The 19,451-nt window shown below is 47.1% G+C and overlaps 1 protein-coding gene across 4 annotated transcripts in view; it reads left to right on the forward strand.

Moving 5' to 3' along the window:
- The first annotated feature begins 6,126 nt into the window (after positions 1-6,126).
- The window catches only part of CHKA (choline kinase alpha), a 45,336-nt gene continuing 32,011 nt past the window's right edge, over positions 6,127-19,451 (forward strand). For 2 of the 4 annotated variants that reach the window (XM_036326419.1, XM_036326420.1), the window contains exons 1-2: positions 6,129-6,712; positions 18,456-18,567. In XM_036326419.1, the coding sequence (XP_036182312.1) occupies positions 6,402-6,712; positions 18,456-18,567 (423 nt within the window). In that variant the 5' untranslated portion in view covers positions 6,129-6,401. Of the gene's footprint in view, positions 6,713-18,455; positions 18,568-19,451 lie in introns of all 4 variants that reach the window. The other 2 variants (XM_036326421.1, XM_036326422.1) reach the window with 2 other exon arrangements.

Consider the following 19,451-nt stretch of genomic DNA (forward strand, 5'->3'; position numbering starts at 1 on the left):
GCAACGGTTTATTCAAGGGTCTTAGCATTTGCAAATTGAAAACACAACTAAGTATTCAGAGTGTTCTGAAGAAGAAAGAAAAACTGAATTCCTATAGTAAAAATGAGAACGTCGACGTACGAAACGTTCAAATCCGTGGAGAATTTTTATGAGCTTATATTTGAGTCAGACTGATGACAATTGCCGGGAAGCAAGATTTCAACGGATTGAGAAACTGCTCTGGAAAACAGCAGTTTTGCCAGCTATTTCAGACATCAGAACCAAAAGTGAAGGTGCAAGGGGTTACATGAAATTCCCTGGTGGTAGATGAGGGAGGCGGGAGAAAGCAAAGCTGGGACATGTCGAGGACTGGATAAAAAGTAAAGGACGAGGCACATACGTCTTGCGCATTTGGGGGTACAGGATAGTTAACAGTCAGCAATTAACTCAGTAACAATGAGGGGATTGGTGATCTCCACTCTGGTGCTGTGGTTGTGCCCGGAAAAAAAGGAAATTGCCCTGACATTCCAAAGGTATGTTATCTGAGATGCAAAAAGACAATAGACAGGCTCAGTTAAGATAAAGGTTGACCTTTGTCAGGGAAGATACTGGCCAGCGACAAGACTGCCTGCCAGGACCTGCTTAGTTAGAAAGTTTTCATTTCGGACCATCCAGTGTGGTCACTTTCGGTCTCTGAGCTTGAAGGCTGCCACGTGGGCCTCCCCTGAGCTTGTCGGGTTTAGTGTGTGGCCCCTTTTTCATCCACAAGCAGAATCAGTCCTGCATTCTTAACCTCTGGATTGGTTGGAGATGGTGATCCCCTAGATCCGTGGTCGGCAAACTGCGGCCGGCGAGCCACATGCGGCTCTTGGGCCCCTTGAGTGTGGCTCTTCCTAAGCCTTAGGAGTACCCTAATTAAGTTCATAACAATGTACCTACCTATATAGTTTAAGTTTAAAAAATTTGGCTCTCAAAAGAAATTTCAGTCGTCGTACTGTTGATATTTGGCTCTGTTGACTAATGAGATTGCCGACCACTGCCCTAGCTGACCAGGGGTCTGGCTACTAGATGCCAGGTGGTCTGGACACGTGAACATTCTTTCACAAGTTCTTCCCAGAGTTATCTCTAGGATTCATATACACATCTCTAGGCACTGATGCACAACGGAAAAATTCAAGTTCAATTTCCCAGGCCAGTTAAAGCAAGAATGGAATCATTTCCTCATACTTCAGTATACCTGATTTTAGTAATATAGTAATATAGTGACTCCATGTTAGTTCCTCAACTGTCACACAGGGGGTGGAGGCGCAAGCTCCAAACACAGGTGTTTCCCCTTGATGCTGTACTCAGGCTCCCTGCAAGTGGGGTGGGGGTGGGGGGCAGGGGAAGGACCCGTCCCATCCACCTACCAGACGATATGTGGGCATTCAAGTCACCTGCTTTCATGCTCTACCTGTGACCCCTAGACAGCGAGGCCACCAACTAAGATCACACTTGGGCTCAGAGACATCTAGAAAGCTGCTGGGCCTGCTCAGCCTCTAGCTAGATCTTGGGGTGGGGCCAAACCCGGGCTCGGTAAAGGGGCCCAGAACCCTGTTGCTCTGCTGGCAGGACTGTAACCCAATCCTTAGCATGTAGGATTTCAGCCCGTTGGCCTCTCTGTGCTCACATGAATATTTTAAGGCTCAGAACTGAAGTAGGGCACGGGCCCTAGGTGCAGCCTGGAAGGGATGGTGAGCACTTCCCTGCCAGGCTCTGCTTCTCCAGCTCCCTAGCGAACCTCCTCAGGGCCAAGCACCTAGTGCTTCCTGGGCCAAAGGTGCTTTTGATGCAGAAGGAAGGATGAGGTTCCCTGCATCCAGAGGGAGGAGCCCTGGTGGGTCCTGGGTTCTGCCCTTACTAGCTGCCTGCTTTGGACAAATGGCTTCAGCCCTCTCGCCTGAGAAATGCATGCTGATTACACTTGGCTCACTGCCGGTCATGAACGTTCAAAGATGCTGGATATGGGTAAAGGGCTGGCACCGTGCTAGATAAGTGCTCCCTCCATTTGGGGGTTGGCAGACTCACAAAGCCCTTCTTCAGAACAGGCCTTGTGATTGGAGTTGGTGGCAGGGCTGGGGCCCATGGGTGGACCCCTCTCTACCCTGGTAGAGGCCCTGGTCTGCCCTTTGGCCCTGAGGATACCCAAACCTGAGGGCCCTCCTGAGGCCCATCACCCACACCCTCTGCGTCTGCTCTCAGAATTCAGCGTCAATCAAAGAGCTTTCGGAAATTTTTTATGTCCTAGAAGAAAAGCTTTGTTATGGAACACCCTCTCGCCTGCACCGGTACCTGCCATAACAAATTTCTCTCCGAGTCTTGTCCACTTCCTCCCAATGTCAACATTCTGCTGATCGGAATGTACCTTCCAGTTTGAGTTACTTTCTTACACAACACTGCCTTCCCAAGCCGAGTTGCTACAAGTGTGTGCATTATTCATTACCAAATGCCAGCCGCTGGCAGATGCTATGCCATGCAGCACACCACGTAACAGCAATATGGGTGCTTCCTTCTTGCTGCGGGCACTGCACACATCCTCTCGTGCACCCCTCACTACAACCCTGTGCCCTGGGGATTGTAATCCCTATTTTACAGTTCAGGAAACTGAGGCTCAGCCCAAAGTCATCCATTCGGCAAATACTTCTTGAGTGTCTACAAATATCAGGGCCTACGGGGCACTGTGGTAGAGAACAAGATACATACGCAGAGTCCCCAGTCTCCAGGAGGTCCCAGTCTCCGGGACGGAGACAGACAACACACAACAAACAAAACGCCGGCGCCTGCTCCAATCTAGGAGGAATGCCGAGGCCAGAATGGCGAGGGATTCATCATCCGCACACCAGGTGGCTGAGCCTGGGTGGCTCCAGCACCCAGGGATGGGAGTCAGCGGCTTTTAAAGGTCTTTTCCTGGGCAGAGACTTCTTTACGCATACCCGGAGGGGAGAAGATGGAATGTGGTCACATCCAGTGAAATGTGGTCTCAGCAGAGGGAATGTCCATTGTGAAATGACTGGAGAAGCCAGTTCCCGGGAGAGGGATATCGATTCAATTGCTTGATCCAACCTAACGGTCACAAATTCCTAACTGGGCAGGCGGTGGCGGGTAGCCACATCCAGGCCTATAGCTTCCTTAGCAAAGGTTAATCTTTAAGTGAGCCCTATCCACTGTTCTCGTGCATCTAGGATAACACACCTTTGAACTGCCGGAGTAATTTTCTTTTCCAGATCCCGCAGGGCACCACCACCAACACTAGAGCACAGACTACCGATTTCCTCATTCTTATCTTGCTGCCTGCATAGTCTCTATGCTGTAAATGTTAAGTATCCTTTAACTATCAGTGTAAAAGGTGTGTCTCTCCACTTTGCCTTATATCCAATCCTAGAGATATCCTAGCTTTGCTTTCTCCCACCCCCTCAACCTACCACCAATGGATTTCTTGTGACCCTCAAGTTTTCTTTGATTCTAATGTATAAAAGGAGCTGCAAAACTGCCCTTCTCTGGAGCATTTTTTCAATCCAATTCATTGAGATCTTGTTTTGGGCATGTCTTTAACAAATTGGCTCAAATAAATTATTAGTTTTTAATTAGAGAGGACAAGAGCAAGAGAAACATCAACTTTGTTGTTCCTCTTATTTATGCATTCATTGGTTGATTCTTGCATGTGCCTGGCCGTTGATTGAACCTACAACCTTGGCTTAGGCAGGACCACGCTCTAACCAACTGACATACCCGGCCAGGGCAAAATTCTTAGTTTTCCATTGGTTTGGATGTTCTTTTGTGGACACAGTGCTGCCAAGTTCTATGGCTTGGCACTCGAGAAATATGTGGAAAATGAGTCCTTCCTACCAACTTCAGCCTGGCCACGCTGAGGTTCTGGCTGATACACCGACACGTGGGTTCTGCATTGAAGTTGCTTCCAGTTTCTCCAACTGGAGCTCACGTGGGATGGGCAGTTTTCTGCATCGGGCTTTTTGCTTCCGACGACTTATTTTCTTGGGAGAAAGTCTTGAAAATGGGGTTGCTAGCTTGAGTCCTATGCATATGTATCACTTCGGGTTTCTCCTTTTGGAAAAACAGTGCATGTCTGGCACTTTTCCTGAGACCTGTGTCCCAGGCCTGGCCCTCATTATACCTCCTCACAGATGGTGCAGCTGTGAACAGCAGGGACTCCTGACTGCCCGGCAGATTCCTCCTCAGCCTTTCAAACCCTGCTCAACCACCCCCCACATTCACAGGCAGAATGACTCCTTTTTCATGTAAAACCTGTTATGTTAGCATTCCTAGATGCCCAGCTTCCTCAGGCTCAGTATTGGGGGTTTTGCCCCAGCACCATGGGTGGGCACTGACTATATAGAAGGAAGTTTTGTATCCCTATGGAGGCAAAGCACTTCGCACACACAGCCAGGACACCTGCCTCGCCCCTCCCTTAGCCTAGGACTTTGGCCAAGGCTCTCTCAGCCTCCGGCTCTCAGCATCTATCACATGGAATGGGAGCAATAGCAGATAAAACTTTCCCAACATCTTTAACGAGGTAACCTCTTACTCCCATAGGGAATTGCAGCCCATAAAGGCGCCGGGAGGTTCTAACAGCCCAACCAGCAGACACCAGATCAAGTTATTTCAAATGAGAGAGGTCCAACCCTTACTTCTGGTGTCCCTTCCTCCTGCCCAGATTTCTAGCATTCCTCTGGGATGACCAGGCCCGTGCCAGGGTACAATGGAAGGGCAGCAATGCAAGGCCCCACCTCCCTGCAGGCTGGTATTTTTAGACAAAGTCCTTGGCTACCTTATCTAAATGGCCAGACTGGAGACCTTGATTTCTCAGCTTTCCAAACATCCAATGGGGCTCCCACCGCACCTCCCTCCTAAACCGCTCCCCCCCACCCCCCACCCCCACCCCGTGCTCCCGGCTCCATATAGTGCAACCTCCAAGTCTACCTCCACAGCTGTCCAGTTAAAAGCCCCCTTTCATGATAATCCTTTCTTTCAGTAAGACCGTTTTTCTTGTACCAAGCGCAGCCAAGTAAACACTATTTAAAAAGAGATCTTTGCTGGAGCAGACTGGGAAATTCCTACAAAGCAGCCATTTCCTGTGCGTCAGGAGCTGCATTTCCCAAGCAGCCAGGGAAACATCTTGTCCCAGCTCATACCCCGTTAACACAGAATCCGTAATTTTTATATTTATCTGTACCCCAAAGAGGTAGTGAGGGCCGGATTGTGGCCGATGGGGGCAGGGGCCCTCGTTCCCCAACGCGGGCAAAGGTGCGTTAGTCACGGTCACGCGGAGACTTTCTGCGCAGGGGTGGGCGGGGCGGCATCCACAAAGCCGGCAGCCCCGGTGGCACTCACCTTTGGCCAGAGTTCCGGGCAGCGGAGACGGCCCCGCTGCGGGATGCCACCCCGCCCGCGCCCGCCCGCCCAGAGCATCTCGGCCCCGGCGTCCTCAGCACCACAGATAGGGAAACTGAGGCTGCAGGAGGCCTCCCGAGGGCTGGGCCGGCTGTGCGGCCCGGAACCAGTCCCCTCTCCCCCCTCTCGGGCCTCGGTTTCCGATCTCGGGACAATCATTCCTCCGGCTCCGGCTCGGAAGGGGCGTGGCCGCGCCCCGAGAACAGTCGTCGGGAAATATTTTAAAAAAACACACCCGCGGAGCTGCAGACCTAGGTGCCTCGTGCCAAGGTCATGCGGAGAGAGAAGCCAGCCTCCGGGCAGGAGCTTCCAGCCGGCCCCCGCCAGGCCCCGGCCTCTAATGTCCTGGGGGTACGAGGGGGCCCCAGGAAAATTTCGGCCCCCAAATCCAAGCCCAGAGTCCGAACCCCAAGTTCAGGGGCCAGCCCCGCCTCCCACCCCGCCCCAGCCCTCCCTCCGGGTACCGAATGCCTCGCTCGCCCCTCTCCATCCCCACGAACCCCGCCGCCGTCTCCACGCCCCGCCCCGCCCCGCCCCTCGCGCCGGGCCCGCCCCCTGCGGTCGCAGCGCCCCGGGCGGGGCCGGGGCCGCAGCCAATGGGGAGGCGGCGTATCCAGGGCGTTGGCGGTTGTGACGCGCCGAGCCGACGGGCGGCGGCCAATCAGCGACGAGCTCGAGGGCGGGCCCTGACGCGGGCGGTGCTCCTCGTGCGGCGGCGGCGGTATAGGAGCGAGCGCCGCGGACAGCAGGGCCAGCCGAACGCAGCCGCCGCCGCCGCCGCCGCCGCCACACGCCTCCCGCAGTCTCCGCGCCGCCGCCGCCGCCTAGCGAACCCAGCCCGGCGCGCCCCCAACCGCCGCTGCCCCCTGGCCGGCCCGTCTGCGAGCGGGCGAGCGGCCGCGACGCCCGGCCGGACCCTGAACCTCGCCTTCTCGCGCGTCGGCCGCCCGCGCCTCCTCGGCTGCCTGCCTGGCATGAAGACCAAGTTCTGCAACGGGGGCGAGGCGGAGCCCTCGCCGCTCGGGCTGCTGCTGAGCTGTGGCAGCAGCAGCGCGACCCCGGCGCCCGGCGTGGGGCAGCAGCGCGACGCCGCCAGCGACCTCGAGTCCAAGCAGCTGGGCGGCCGGCAGCCCCCGCTGGCGCTGCCCCCGCCGCCGCCGCCGCCGCCGGCCGACGAGCAGCCGGAGCCGCGGACGCGGCGCAGGGCCTATCTGTGGTGCAAGGAGTTCCTGCCCGGCGCCTGGCGGGGCCTTCGCGAGGACCAGTTTCACATCAGTATCATCAGGTCGGTGGCGGGCGGGCGGGGGGGACGTGGCCCGCCGCTAGCCGGTCAGGTGACGCCGGGCGGGCGGGGGCGCGGGGCCGGCGAGAGCCACCTTTCTCGGACGCTTGTGAAGTCCAGGCCAAATCTCGCGAAACAGGCCCCGCGGCCGCCCAAGACCTTCCAAGAGGCAGGCTTTTGAAAAAAAAATAAAATAAAATAAATAAAGTATTTTTTTCCCCGGTTGCGTGGGAAAGCCGGTCTCTTCGGAGGAGAACAATACCGTTCGGTCACAGAGTAGTACATTTCGTTCAGAAGCTTAAAACGCGCCTAGAAAGTTCCTTTGCGGCTGAGGATCTTAAATGGAGGAGGGGTGTGATGGCTGGCTTTACAAAAATCACTCGGTAACTTCTTCCAGTGCCTGGCGTCTACGGTTGGATTTTTTTTTTTTTTTTTCCTCTTCTTTGGAAGAGTCATCTGTGAGCGGTGAAGGGGTAACATATGCTCATTCCCCCCAACGCTGTTCAAACCCGGTAGGTGTGTTACTGAGCGAAGTTAGGAGGTGTGGCTCCAAAAATTACTGGGGGTAAAGTAGAAGGAATTCCCGCCTCCCCACCCCGTTATTTTAAGGTTAAACGTTTTAAAATTTAAGTTTAATCATAAACGTATGGGTGTGCATGTTCACCCATAAAGACCCCCTTGATTTTTGTCTCCACTCTGTTCCCATGGGGGTAACCATTTAACATTTCAGTGTGCATCCTTCCATTTAGACCTTTAAACTGAGGTCTTCTTTTTTTTTCTTTTTCTTTTTTTTCCTGCGAATTTTCTCTGACGTGGCTGACCAGGGTGAGGGCAGTATCTAGCAACTGGCTGGCTGCCACCGAGAATCCCCAAATCCAATTTTAGTCATTCGATGCCTTTTCTGTGCCCAGTCTTTCACCGGAGCTGCATATGCAGCAAACTTAACTGAGCTTCACTTCCTTTTTGTGCCTCTGGCCCCTCTCACAGAGATGCTTATGAGCACTGAGTCAAAAGGCAGAGAAAAGAAAACCAAAAGGTGTTTAGATAATCCCCGAATTGTGTTTTTCATTTCACTTTCCACTTGTTCATTGCTGGTGTGTATGTAGGAAAGCGATTGCCTTTTGTATATTAAACCTTGTATCTTATAACCTTGCTATAGTTGCTTATCTGTTCCAGGAGGGTGGTTTTTTTTTTCAGTCTAGTCCCTTGGATTGTCCAGCTCTGACTGCTGCCCATGTGCTCCTTCCTGGTTCCTCCACAGCTCGCAACACAGGACAGCCCCTCCTCTTCCCCTAAGAAAGAATTATTGGGCCCCAAGTGTCAACAGTGCTGAGGTTGAACAACCTTGGAACAGAGGACTGAAGATTGAGCTTTCCTCTGCCGTCCATCTGGCCATGCTCTTAAAGACTAACCTCTGCTTTGTGGCTGGTGCTAATATGAGCAGCTGACATGATCCCATGTAATCTTCACATAAACCCCTGTTAGATACATTATATTATGCTGAGAAAGCAGGGTTAGAGTCACTGAGTAACTTGCCCAAAGAGCCAGCAAAGGCCTGTTTTTTCTTTTGTTTGTTTAATTTTCTTAAAATATATTTTTATTGATTTCAGAGAGGAAGGAAGAGGGACAGATAGAAACATCAGTGACCAGAATCGAACCTGGGACCTTTCAGTTTGCAGGCCAACAACGCTCTATCCACTGAGCGGAAGTGGCCAGGGCATGTTTGTTTGTTTTTTAAATTATGTTTTTTTTTAAAATATACATTTTATTCATTTTCTACAGAGAGGAAGGGAGAGGGATAGCGAGTTAGAAGCATAGATGAGAGAGGAAGATCGATCAGCTGCCTCCTGCACACCCCCCACTGGGGATGTGCCCGAAGCCCCCTACCGGAATCAAACCTGGGACCCTTCAGTCCACAGGCCGATGCTCTATCCACTAAGCCAAACTGGTTAGGGCTTAAATAATGTTTTCAATTGATTTCAGAGAGAGGGAGACAGAGATAGAAACATCAATGATGAGAGAGAATCACCCATCATCTGCCTTCTGCACATTCCCCCCCAGGGATGGAGCTGCAACCTGGGCATGTGCCCTGACTGGGAATTGAACCTTGACCTCCTGGTTCATAAGTCAACACTCACCCACTGAGCCACACCGGCCAGGCTCTTTAGTCATTTGGCTTTTAGATGATGCTCTTGAAGCTCCTGGGTCCAGGCCCGAAGCTCTAGTGAGACTTAGGATGTGTGCTGGGCTTGATGCCTGTGACTTACGGACAGTTTGCAGTGTTTTCAATGCCATTTTTGTTTTTCAGCAAAATACAGTTGGTTAGGTGCAAACCAGATAACTTAGCAGAAGAAAATCTTTGTGTTAAAGGTTTCTCTGGAGCAGGTGGTTTCTTGGGTTTATCATTGAGCATTGAGCTGCCTCGCCTAGATATGAATTCTTTCCCAGATGATTGGAATATGTATAGATTTGTTTTTTAAAATATATTTTTACTGATTTCAGATGGAAGAGAGGGAGGGAGAGAGAAACATCAATGATGAGAGAATCATTGATTGGCTGCCTCCTGTAGGCCCCCTACTGGGGATCAAGCCTGCAATCCAGGCATGTGCCCTAACCGGAATCAAACCAGGAATTGAACTGTGACCTCTTGGTTCATAGGTCAGTGCTCAATCACTGAGCCACAGTGGTGAGGCAAAATATATCTAGATGTTTTTTGATGGATGAATGGATAAGCAGAGGTGACATTTACATACAGTGGAATATTATTCAGCCTTAAAAGAGGATATTCTGATACCTGCTACAACATAAACCTTAAGGACATTATGCTAAGTAAAATAAGCCAGACACAGAAGGACAAATATTGTATTGGCTTCTGTGAGGTCACCAGAGTAGTCAGAGAAATGGAAACAAAGTAGACTGTTGATTTCCAAGGGCTGGGGGAAGGGAGAAAAGGGAGTTAGTCTTTAGTAGATACAGCCTTTTAGTTTTACAAGAAGAAAAAAAAGCATTATGGAGATGGATGGTGATGATAGTTGTACAAAAATATGAATATATAACGGTACACTTAAACATGGTTAAGAGGGTAAATTGTATGTTACTTGTATACTTGGAAACATTTTTTGTGAGATTAAGTTGCAAACATTAAAGCCTCTCCTAGATGTAAATACATCCACGAGCTCCAAGACTCGCCCCTGTACATTGCCTGGTAACTAGTCCACGCTTGTTCTACAGCAGAGTTACCACCTGCTTCCTACTGCAGGCTGGGTGCTTGAAGCCCAGGATGTGACATTCACAAGTGCTGATGGGTGCCAGTGGGTTACATGATACAGCTGGAATACAGCATGTCTACAAGAATATTCCTCTTTTTTCTTGGGACTGAACAGGTTTTGATGACATCATTGACTCAGAGTTTGCTTCCTTTCACAGGTGGACACATGGAGTATAGTCACAGTCTAAGTGAACTTTTCAGAGCACCAAAGTTAATAGTTTTCATAGCCAGCACCTGATGGTAGTATTCCATAAGATGACAGTATTTTGATAAGATGGTAATAGTCTATACTATAATAGACTATAGGGACTTGTGAAGTGACCTTTGCTTCCTTTATATGTGCTATAGAACCAAAATGACATCTTGCCCCTATAGCATCGTGGCTGGTGAGGGTACGATGCGTTTCAGGGCTGTGCTGTGGTGGTCCATCCTGAGGAACTGAACATTAATTAGAAAGCAGGGAGGTGGCAGGACCGTATTTTACAGTCACAGCCACCTTGCTTTGCTTCCTCACATTACACTTGGTTTTTTCTTATTATCTATCTGTTCAAGGGGGAGCACAGCTGCGCCTTTTGGTGAACTGATAGGCCACTGAAATGAAGGGTATTTCCTCAGTTGCCTCATAGGGGGAAATGTCTGTTTTACTTCTCCTTGAAAAATCTACAAATTGCCATTAAGTTTTGAAATCAGTTGTACTGTATGCTGATGTTATAGTAAACTGTTTGACTTGCAGTGACCTAGTAGCAAATTAAGAGGAACTTGATTAAACTTTAACCTTGCCTTATTTTGGGGTTTTCTGGGTTTGCCCTGGGTGTCGGTAACATCAGTTTCCCCAGAGGCTTTTCTAAGACAGTCACTAAGATAGTGGGCTTGGGAAGGATTATGCCATAGGCTCTGGATCAGTGGGGCTAATGTAGAGAAAGACGAGTGGGGGAAGAAAAAAATAAAGTTTGCTAAATCCAGAACTTTCGCTGAAGTAGGAGGATGGAAAAGTCACCAAGAAACAAATTTGTTTTTTTTGTTTTTTTCAAATTTGATTTTCTTATTACAAATTGGTATAAATGAAAAACATTTTGGCTTTTTAAAGGGCTAGATCAGGAAATTCAGGGCAGAGGCGGCCCAGACATAAACAGTACACAGAATGTCGTCTGTTATGTGACCAGAAGAAGGAATTTTGTAGGTAGGTTTCAATTCACTGGAGCGCAATTTACTGAAAATTTTCCTTATTTTTATTTCTTTTTTAAAATCCTCATCCCAGGACATGTTCATTGATATTTAGAGAGAGAGGAAGTGGGAGGGGAAGAGGGGAAGGAAGGAGTTGGGGGAGGGAGGTGGGCGGAGAAGAGAGAGAGAGAGACAGAGAACGGGGATTGAACCTGCAACCTTTTAGTGTACGGGACGATGCTCCAACTGAGCCACCCAGCCAGGGTGTAAGTTGATTCTTGATTAGCTGTATATAAAGAGAAATTGAAATGTTTATTTTTACATCTGATTAATAATCTATAAAAGAAGCTAGGTGGGGGTTGGTGAAGCACACTCAGCTAGGTCCAGAGGACGCTGGTTAGATGGCAGCAGTGACTCTGCTCTTCATTTTCCAACGTGTCACTTACACGTGTTGAATGTGACATGAATGTGTTATTTTCATTTTATTTGCTTCATGAATATGTTGTGCCTCCTAAGTTTAATTATGATGTGTATGTTTATTATAAAGCTGTCCGTGCCAGATGGTCAAGTTTGTAGTTTCAATTCAAAGTTTCTAGTTTGAATTCATAATTCTTTGAAATCCTTGAGAGTTCCAGGGATAAAATAAAATATCAACTTGGCCAGATATTTTTTTTCCTTGTAATTGATTTTAGAGAGAGGAAGAGGGAGGGAGAGAGAGAAACATTGATTTGTTGTTGCATTTATTTATGCATTTATTGGTTGATTCCTGTATGTGTTCTGACCAGGGATTGAACCCACAACCTTGGATTGGGACAACTCTAACCAACTGAGCTACCGCGCCAGGGCCTTGGGCAGATAATCTTGACAAATTGTGCCATATATTGGGCTGTTGGATTTTTGCTATCATTTCTGTTTGACTTGCAGTGACCTAGTAGCAAATTAAGAGGAACTTGATTAAACTTTAACTCAATAAATAGTTATTGAGCATATTTTCCTAATGTATCTCCTTGTTCCTAGTCATTTTATTTGGCTCATTGGTAACTGGCTTCTTTCTGGATGGTTTTCACAGTTTGCGTCATCCATAATGGTGACCTTTTATTTTGATTGTCATTAAAACAATCAATGGTTTACTTCCTCCTACTAAGGCCTATTGAGCAACAGAGGCTACAGATAATATAAGAGATGAAGGATTTCCAGGTTGTGCGCCTGTTTCTGGCCAAGCTTGGCCTGCCTGCCTTCCTTCTTTAGGAGTATGGGGATAAACTTTGAATGGAGTTACACAACTTAGAACAGTAGTTCATCTGTTTGCTCTCCCTGTTGACTGAGCTTTCAAGAGGATGTGACAGGAAGGAGAACTAGGTCTTTTAACTAATGCTTGTCCTGTTGCTTGGGAGCCAGAAGCCCTTGTTGGCTGTGACTGGAGCAGCAGGGCAATTCTGATAGCTGTGCACATGAGGCCCTGCCCCCCAGTTGAAAAGAAAGGTGAAGGGTCCTTGTATCCTCTGTCTCCGCACCTTCCATCTGCTTTTCCACTTGCTTGCTGGGTGGGGGATGGGGATACTAGAACCTTGAGTTCCCTTATCTTTCTGTTCCTCCTCAATTGGGGTAGACAACTAACTGGCCTTGGGGAAAATAGATCCTTAACTCTTGTGAAGGCTCCCAGGTACTCCTGATTGCTTTCTCTTCAGCTACTGAAAAAAAAAATCTTAAATATGACTTTTATTTACATCCGGACACATTGTTTCTGTGGAAGCACATTCAGGTTTTTTTAGTAGCTTAAGAAAACTCATTACATAGGAAAAAGTCAGTTTTCTTCTTTTTAAAAAACTTGATTGAAATATACTTCACATACCACAATTCACCCATTTAAAGTGTACGATTTAGTGGTTTTTAGAATACCCACATATATGCAACCATCACAATCAGTTTTAGAACATTTTCATCATCTCAAAGAGAAACTCTGTTCCCTTTAGCCTCCTGCCTCCCTAGCCCTAAGCACTCACTAATCTGACTTCTGTCTTATTGACTTCCTAGTTTTGGACAGTTCTTATGAATGGAGTGCAAGTGATTTTTTGTGACTTAAGCATTATGTTTTTAAGGATCATCCATGTTATAGCATATCAGTGATTCATTCCTTTTTTTTACAACTGTGGTAAAATACACAAAATAAAATTTATTACAGTTTTAACCATTTTAAGTGTGCGAGTCAGTGGCATTAAGTACACTCACATTGTTGTGTCACTGTGTCCACCATCCATCTCAAGAATGTTTCTGTCCTTCCAAACTGCTGAACCTCTGTGCCCATTAAACATTAACTTTGCATTCCCCTTAATGGCCCCTATCCTTTGAAATTGATTAGCTCAGAGTCTGTTTTTAGTTTCGTGTGTGTTTCCTGAAATGTGGTATATACTTTTGATGTGCAGCTCTGCTGACACCTTGATTTTAGCCCCAGAAGACCTTTTTTCAGGCATTTGAACTCCAGAACTAAAAGATAGTAAATTTGCTGTTTTAAGCCACAAGTTTTCGGTCATATGTTACAGCAGCTGTAGGAAATGAAGACATTTGTTTGGTGCAGGTTTGTACAGACTAGTCTTAATGTAAGACTCTTGGTGTCCACTTGCACCTGTTACCATGCTTAGCTTTGTTTCTTGGATCTTGCGGCATCAGAGTTAAAAGCAAGGACCCTGGCGCCATACACCTGTGTTTGAATCCTGTCTTAGTCACTTCCTTCCTTGCTGTGTTCCTCAATTTCCTTATCTATAAAATGGGGTGATACCAGTGTCCACCTGTAGGATTGTTGGGAGGATGAAACAAGTTAATCCTTGTCAAATACCTCATGACTCGCTGAAACCGGTTTGGCTCAGTGGATAGAGCGTCGGCCTGCGGACTGAAAGGTCCCAGGTTCGATTCCGGTCAAGGGCATGTACCTGGGTTGCAGGCACATCCCCAGTAGGAGATGTGCAGGAGGCAGCTGATCGATGTTTCTAACTCTCTATATCTCTCCCTTCCTCTCTGTAAAAAATCAATAAAATATATTAAAAAAAAAAAAAATACCTCATGACTCTGAGCCCTTATGGTGACTAATGAAGTTCTCGTTTGTAAAGGAGTGAATTTGAGGGTCAGAGGTTTACTAGTAGTGATGTGCCCAAGATTGCACAGCTAATAAGTGGCAGAAGTGGGATTTGAATGCCAGGCTCCCTGGCTCTGAAGCCTGAGGTCTTTCTCTTAGCATGATGCCATCCACAGGAAGATGGGAGCTTACAGTCTAATTAGGGAGCTAAGACTAATTTCCCAATCATTAGAGAGCAGTATAAGCAGTTTTCAAACATAATGGAGGAATTTGGAGAAGAGAGACTTAGTGGGACAAGAGTGCTGCTGTTTGTTGTCATTTTTGGGAAATAGTTATTGAGCATCCACAATTTGAAGGCCATTGGGCCTTAAGAATTGAAGGTAGACATTACCCTGGCCTTCAAGGAGCTAGCAGGGAAGAGGACAAAAGCTGCTTGTGGAGGTTGAACTTTGAACTTGGTCTTAAATGGTAAGTAGTTTTTAGATAGCAAAGAAGGAGGAGTTTCCAGATTGGAAGAACTCAAGTTAGTGGATGTGGTGATAGGCTTTATCAGTTAGTACTTATAACAGAAAACTCCAGAGTAACAGTAGCTTAAACCACATAGAAATGTATTTTCCTCTGTGTTAGAGCTCCAGAAGTCACCAGGCCAAGCCAGTCTGGAAGCTCCACAGGCTAGACGGGGATGCAGGCTCCTTCCAGCTAACTGCTCTGCCATTCCTAGGATGTAGCCCTTATTCTCATAATCTAAGAAGCTGCGAAAGCTCTGGCCTTATGTGCCAGTCAGGCTCTTGCAAAAAAACTGGAATAATACTAGGTACTTTGACATAGAGAACTTAATATAGGGAATTGGATGGACAGGTGTGGAGGGAACCGAAAAGGCGGAAGTGATTAAAATAATTAATTGTATGAAGCAGCCCTACCCCGGGCCTTGGAAAACCAAAAGGGAAGAGGTCAGAGTTATCAGAACCTGTAAGTTCTGAGGAGAGCCCCACAGAATTAGGATACAGCCTCCGAGGAGAGGGCACTGCTTGGCTATTGCTGGTATCTCAACTTGAGATGTGTCCCTGTGGAGCCAGAGCCCAGACCTCTGAGCTGGTACCTCTGAGAGGGTGTTCTGGGGCTGGTTGTGGAACAGCTGCCATGGCTGGAACAGGAAGCAACACACCTTCTCCCTCTTGCCTTCCAGGCCCCTCCAGTGCCACAGGGCCCCACTGCCCATACCCATTGGGGAGCATCTGATCACAGAGATCTGGAACTGGTATAGTCCCAATCTGGCATCATAGCAGAAAACAGATGGGTTTGGAGCTCAGAGACAATAGCTCAGCAATTGACACACCATCATTTTCTTGTTTATTAGGGTGGGAGGTGGGGAAGAGAGAAGGACAAAGTGGGAACTTGTCTTATGTTGATTTCCCAGAAGTCACACAAATACGGCCTTTTACGTTTTATTTGCCAACACTTGGTAGCATGGGCCCACTTAGCTGTAAAAGTATCTGCTAAGTATAGTTTTAATACAGGGCACTTTCCGTCTGAATAAACCTGGGTTCTAGCAAGGAAAGGGAGGTGAATATCTGCTACAGGAGCAGAACTGTCAGAGTTGTTAGACTGATGTCGATGTAGCAACATTAATAACCTCCAGGCAAAAAAAATTCCTGTTATCTTTCCTGCCTACACAAGTTGAAGTGTTCTCTCTTGCTTTGTATTTCTTTTATTTTTTATTGATTTCAGAGAGGAAGGGAGAAGGAGAGAGAGATGGAAACATCATTGATGAGAGAGAATCATTGATTGGCTGCCTCCCGCACTCCCCGCACTGGGGATTGAGCCCCCAACCCGGGCATGTGCCCTTGACTGGAATAGAACCCGAGACCTTTCAGTTTGCAGGCCAGTGCTCTATTCACTGAGCCAAATCGGCTAGGGCTGCTTTGTATTCCTTGACAGTGCTTGTCATTGTGTGCTCACAAATCCCTACATAATTGGGCATGTGGTGATGTAGATTAGCTTTGTATTTTAGCCTTACTTTTGGCATCATATTTTGACTAGGCTGGACTGTTCATGGATGGAACAAGGAATAGTGGCTCCCTGACTGGGGATGTTATTTTAGAAAGCTGTGGTTCGATTTGCTGGTAACTTTTTGTACAAAAGTTGGTTATATACTGCCATCCAATATGGATGCATCTGACAGGCTCAGGATGTGCTGAAGCACATAGTTGCAAACACTGTCCCCCGATTTTGAACTCTGTCTTATAGTTTTATGTCTGCTTTCTTCATCAGAGTGGACATTTTTTGAGGGCAGGGACCAGATCCTATTTTGGTTTTCTATTACCCTAGCTTCTAGCAGAGTGCTGTGCTTATGTAATAACTAGAGCCTGGTGCACATATTTGTGCACTGGGGGGGGGGGGGGGTGTCCTTCGGCCTGGCTTGTGATCAAGGCCTATCAGGGGGCCGGCCAACCCGGGGGGAGGGAGGGGCTGTGGGAGTTTGGCTGTGGGAGTGCACTGACCACCAGGGGGCAGCTCCTGTGTTGAGTGTCATAGCAACTGGTTGACTGGTTGTTCTGGTTGTTTGGTCGTGTAATGGTCACTTAGGCTTTTATATATATAGATTACTCAAGATTTATTGACTAGTTAGGATTTAGTGGCTCTGAAGTTATTAGAGGTGAGGTGCCTCTTGCCTGTAATTCCTGATTGTACATTATTTTTTATTCTGCAGTTTAACTCCAATCTCTGCATTAACTAGCCTTCTTCTATACCCAGTCATTTCTAAGCCAGGCAGGTGATTTGTCCTTAAGGCTATTCCTTCCTGTTTGAATGACCTCTGTAACTTGTTTCTTGTCTTCACTAGTCAAAATAGATGGGTTAGGTAATGAGATCTTGCATTTCTTCTGAATGCTCCAAGAATCACTTAATGTTGCAGGTTTTTTGAAAAGGCTTGTTAGTCAAAATTGGTTGAGAGCCCTGACTGGTTTGGCTCAGTGGATGGAGCGTCGGCCTGCGGACTGAAGGATCCCGCGTTCGGTTGCGGGTGCATCCCCAGTGGGGGGTTTGCGGGGGACAGCTGGTCGATGTTTCTCTCTCATCGATGTTTCTGGCTCTCTGTCCTCTCCCTTCCTCTCTGTGAAAAATCAATGAAATATATTTTTTTAAAAATTGGTTGAGAAATTTTTACTGATATGGGCATGGAAGAGGTAGATCTTGGAATTGTACTTCAAATGGAAAGTTCTGGAGGAAATGGAATCTGCTATAATGGAGGTTTGGGATCATAAAAGAATGTGGGGTTGAAGGACTGCATCTGGAATTCCCCCATTGCCAGTCCTGGAGAGAGTACTCCTGGTCCTTGTCATTCTCCAGAGGCCAGTGCCATGTGTGCGGCACACGTGTGATTAAAAAAAACCTCTCCCCCAGTGCTAATCTACAAGGACAGATTGGGGGATTTACCTGTTTTTTGTTGTTGTTTTTTGTTTTTGTTTTTCCAGAGAAGAAGGGAGAGGGAGGAGAGAGAGAAAAATCAGTGATGAGAGAAAAATCATCAATGGACTACCCCTGTACTGGGAATCTAGCCCATAGCCCGGTTATGTGCTCTGACTGGGAATTGAACCATGACCTCCTGGTTCATAGGTCGACACTCAACCAGTGAGCCCCATTGGCTGGGAAGGGTTTGCCTATCCTATATAATAAAAGCCTAATTTCGTCCGTTCAACCAAAGTGTAATATGCTAATGGCTAAGGCCACTCAACCGCTCGCTATGACGTGCACTGACCACCAAGGGGCAGACGCTCTGACCGGAAGGTTAGCTTGCTGCTGGGGTCTGGCCAATTAGGACTGGGCAATACGGGCCCTTCACGTCCTGGAGCCCTCCTGTGGTCCCTTGCCATCTGGCCAACCTCCCACGTCCCTCCCTGGCCCCCATTGTGTGGCTGTGGGGTCCCTCAGCCTGGCCTGTGCCCTATTGCAATCTGGGACCTCTCTGGATGTCAGAGAGCCAGTTTCAGCCTGATCCCGCAGGCTGAGCCAAGGGACCCCACTGGTGCACAAATTCGTTTACCGGGCCTCTAGTTTTGAATCATGGAATTGATCTGAAAATTGTGGAGTTAATCATTTATGTTGCAAGCATTGTGAGAGAATGAATGACGACTTAGAACAATGCTTGTGGGGGTCCTCACTTCCCATCCATCATAGTTATCCAAGGAGAGTGACTTAGTTGACCTTCAGAATACAGGTATTTACCACCCTCTTATTTCTCACAGAGGTGGCCTCAGTAACATGCTGTTCCTGTGCTCCTTACCCGACACTGTGGCCACTGTTGGTGACGAGCCTCGGAAAGTGCTCCTACGGCTGTATGGTGCGATTTTAAAGATGGTGAGTTCCTGGGCTACTTAGGGACGGGAGGGACCTGTTAACAGTTTTAATTGTCTTTCCTAAACTACCTGGGAAGAGATTTTAAATGTTTTAGTGGTGTTACTAAAGCTATTTAAATATATTACTTTCATTTTAATTGGGCTGTACAACTTGGCTTTTGTTTCTATTCTAAGTGAATTCTTGTTTTTACTTATTATTTATTAGGAAACTAGTGCAAACATTCCTAGCTTTATGTCCACAGGAAGTATAATGTTGGTTAAATCTTAAAGAGTGCCTGATGATGCTGGGGTTTTCAGCTCAGACTTAGGTTGTGACCTTCTGATGTGGAGAAGGTGTTTTTATAGCATGATCACAGGCCTTACAGGGGGGTCCCAGTGGGTGAGTTGACCTCAGGGAAGTAGAATTTATTAACTGGCTCTTTGGAGATTTCTTTAAAACTTTAAATTTGTTAGATTTACAGTCTTTCCTAATTTTTATATTACTTAAATAATTGAACCTAATTTTAATTAAAGTACCTTATTTGTTGAATTGTCTTAATCTATTATAGGATATCCCAAATGTCTGGGTTTGTAAAACTATTTTTAATACCGTGAGTTTACCATTTTACTGACCACATATACAAATGTTTGGTGGATATATTTCTGTGGTAGAATTTTGATACTCACTTAAATCCTCTTTGGAAGGGCCCATTTTTTATCTTTATAAAATGGAGAATAGTTTTCTGACTTAATTTTTAAAACACTAGTCTCAGCTCAATCTAAAAAGCAGGTTATGTCCATGTCTATGATAATTCGATTATGTTTAGAAATATTAATACTTAAGATTGGCACTCTATATGTTAATTCATTAAAAATTTGTCATAATTTGACTGAATCTTTTCACTG

The sequence above is a fragment of the Myotis myotis genome, unplaced genomic scaffold, assembly GCF_014108235.1.
Source record: "Myotis myotis isolate mMyoMyo1 unplaced genomic scaffold, mMyoMyo1.p scaffold_m19_p_10, whole genome shotgun sequence".
NCBI classification, from domain to species: domain Eukaryota; kingdom Metazoa; phylum Chordata; class Mammalia; order Chiroptera; family Vespertilionidae; genus Myotis; species Myotis myotis.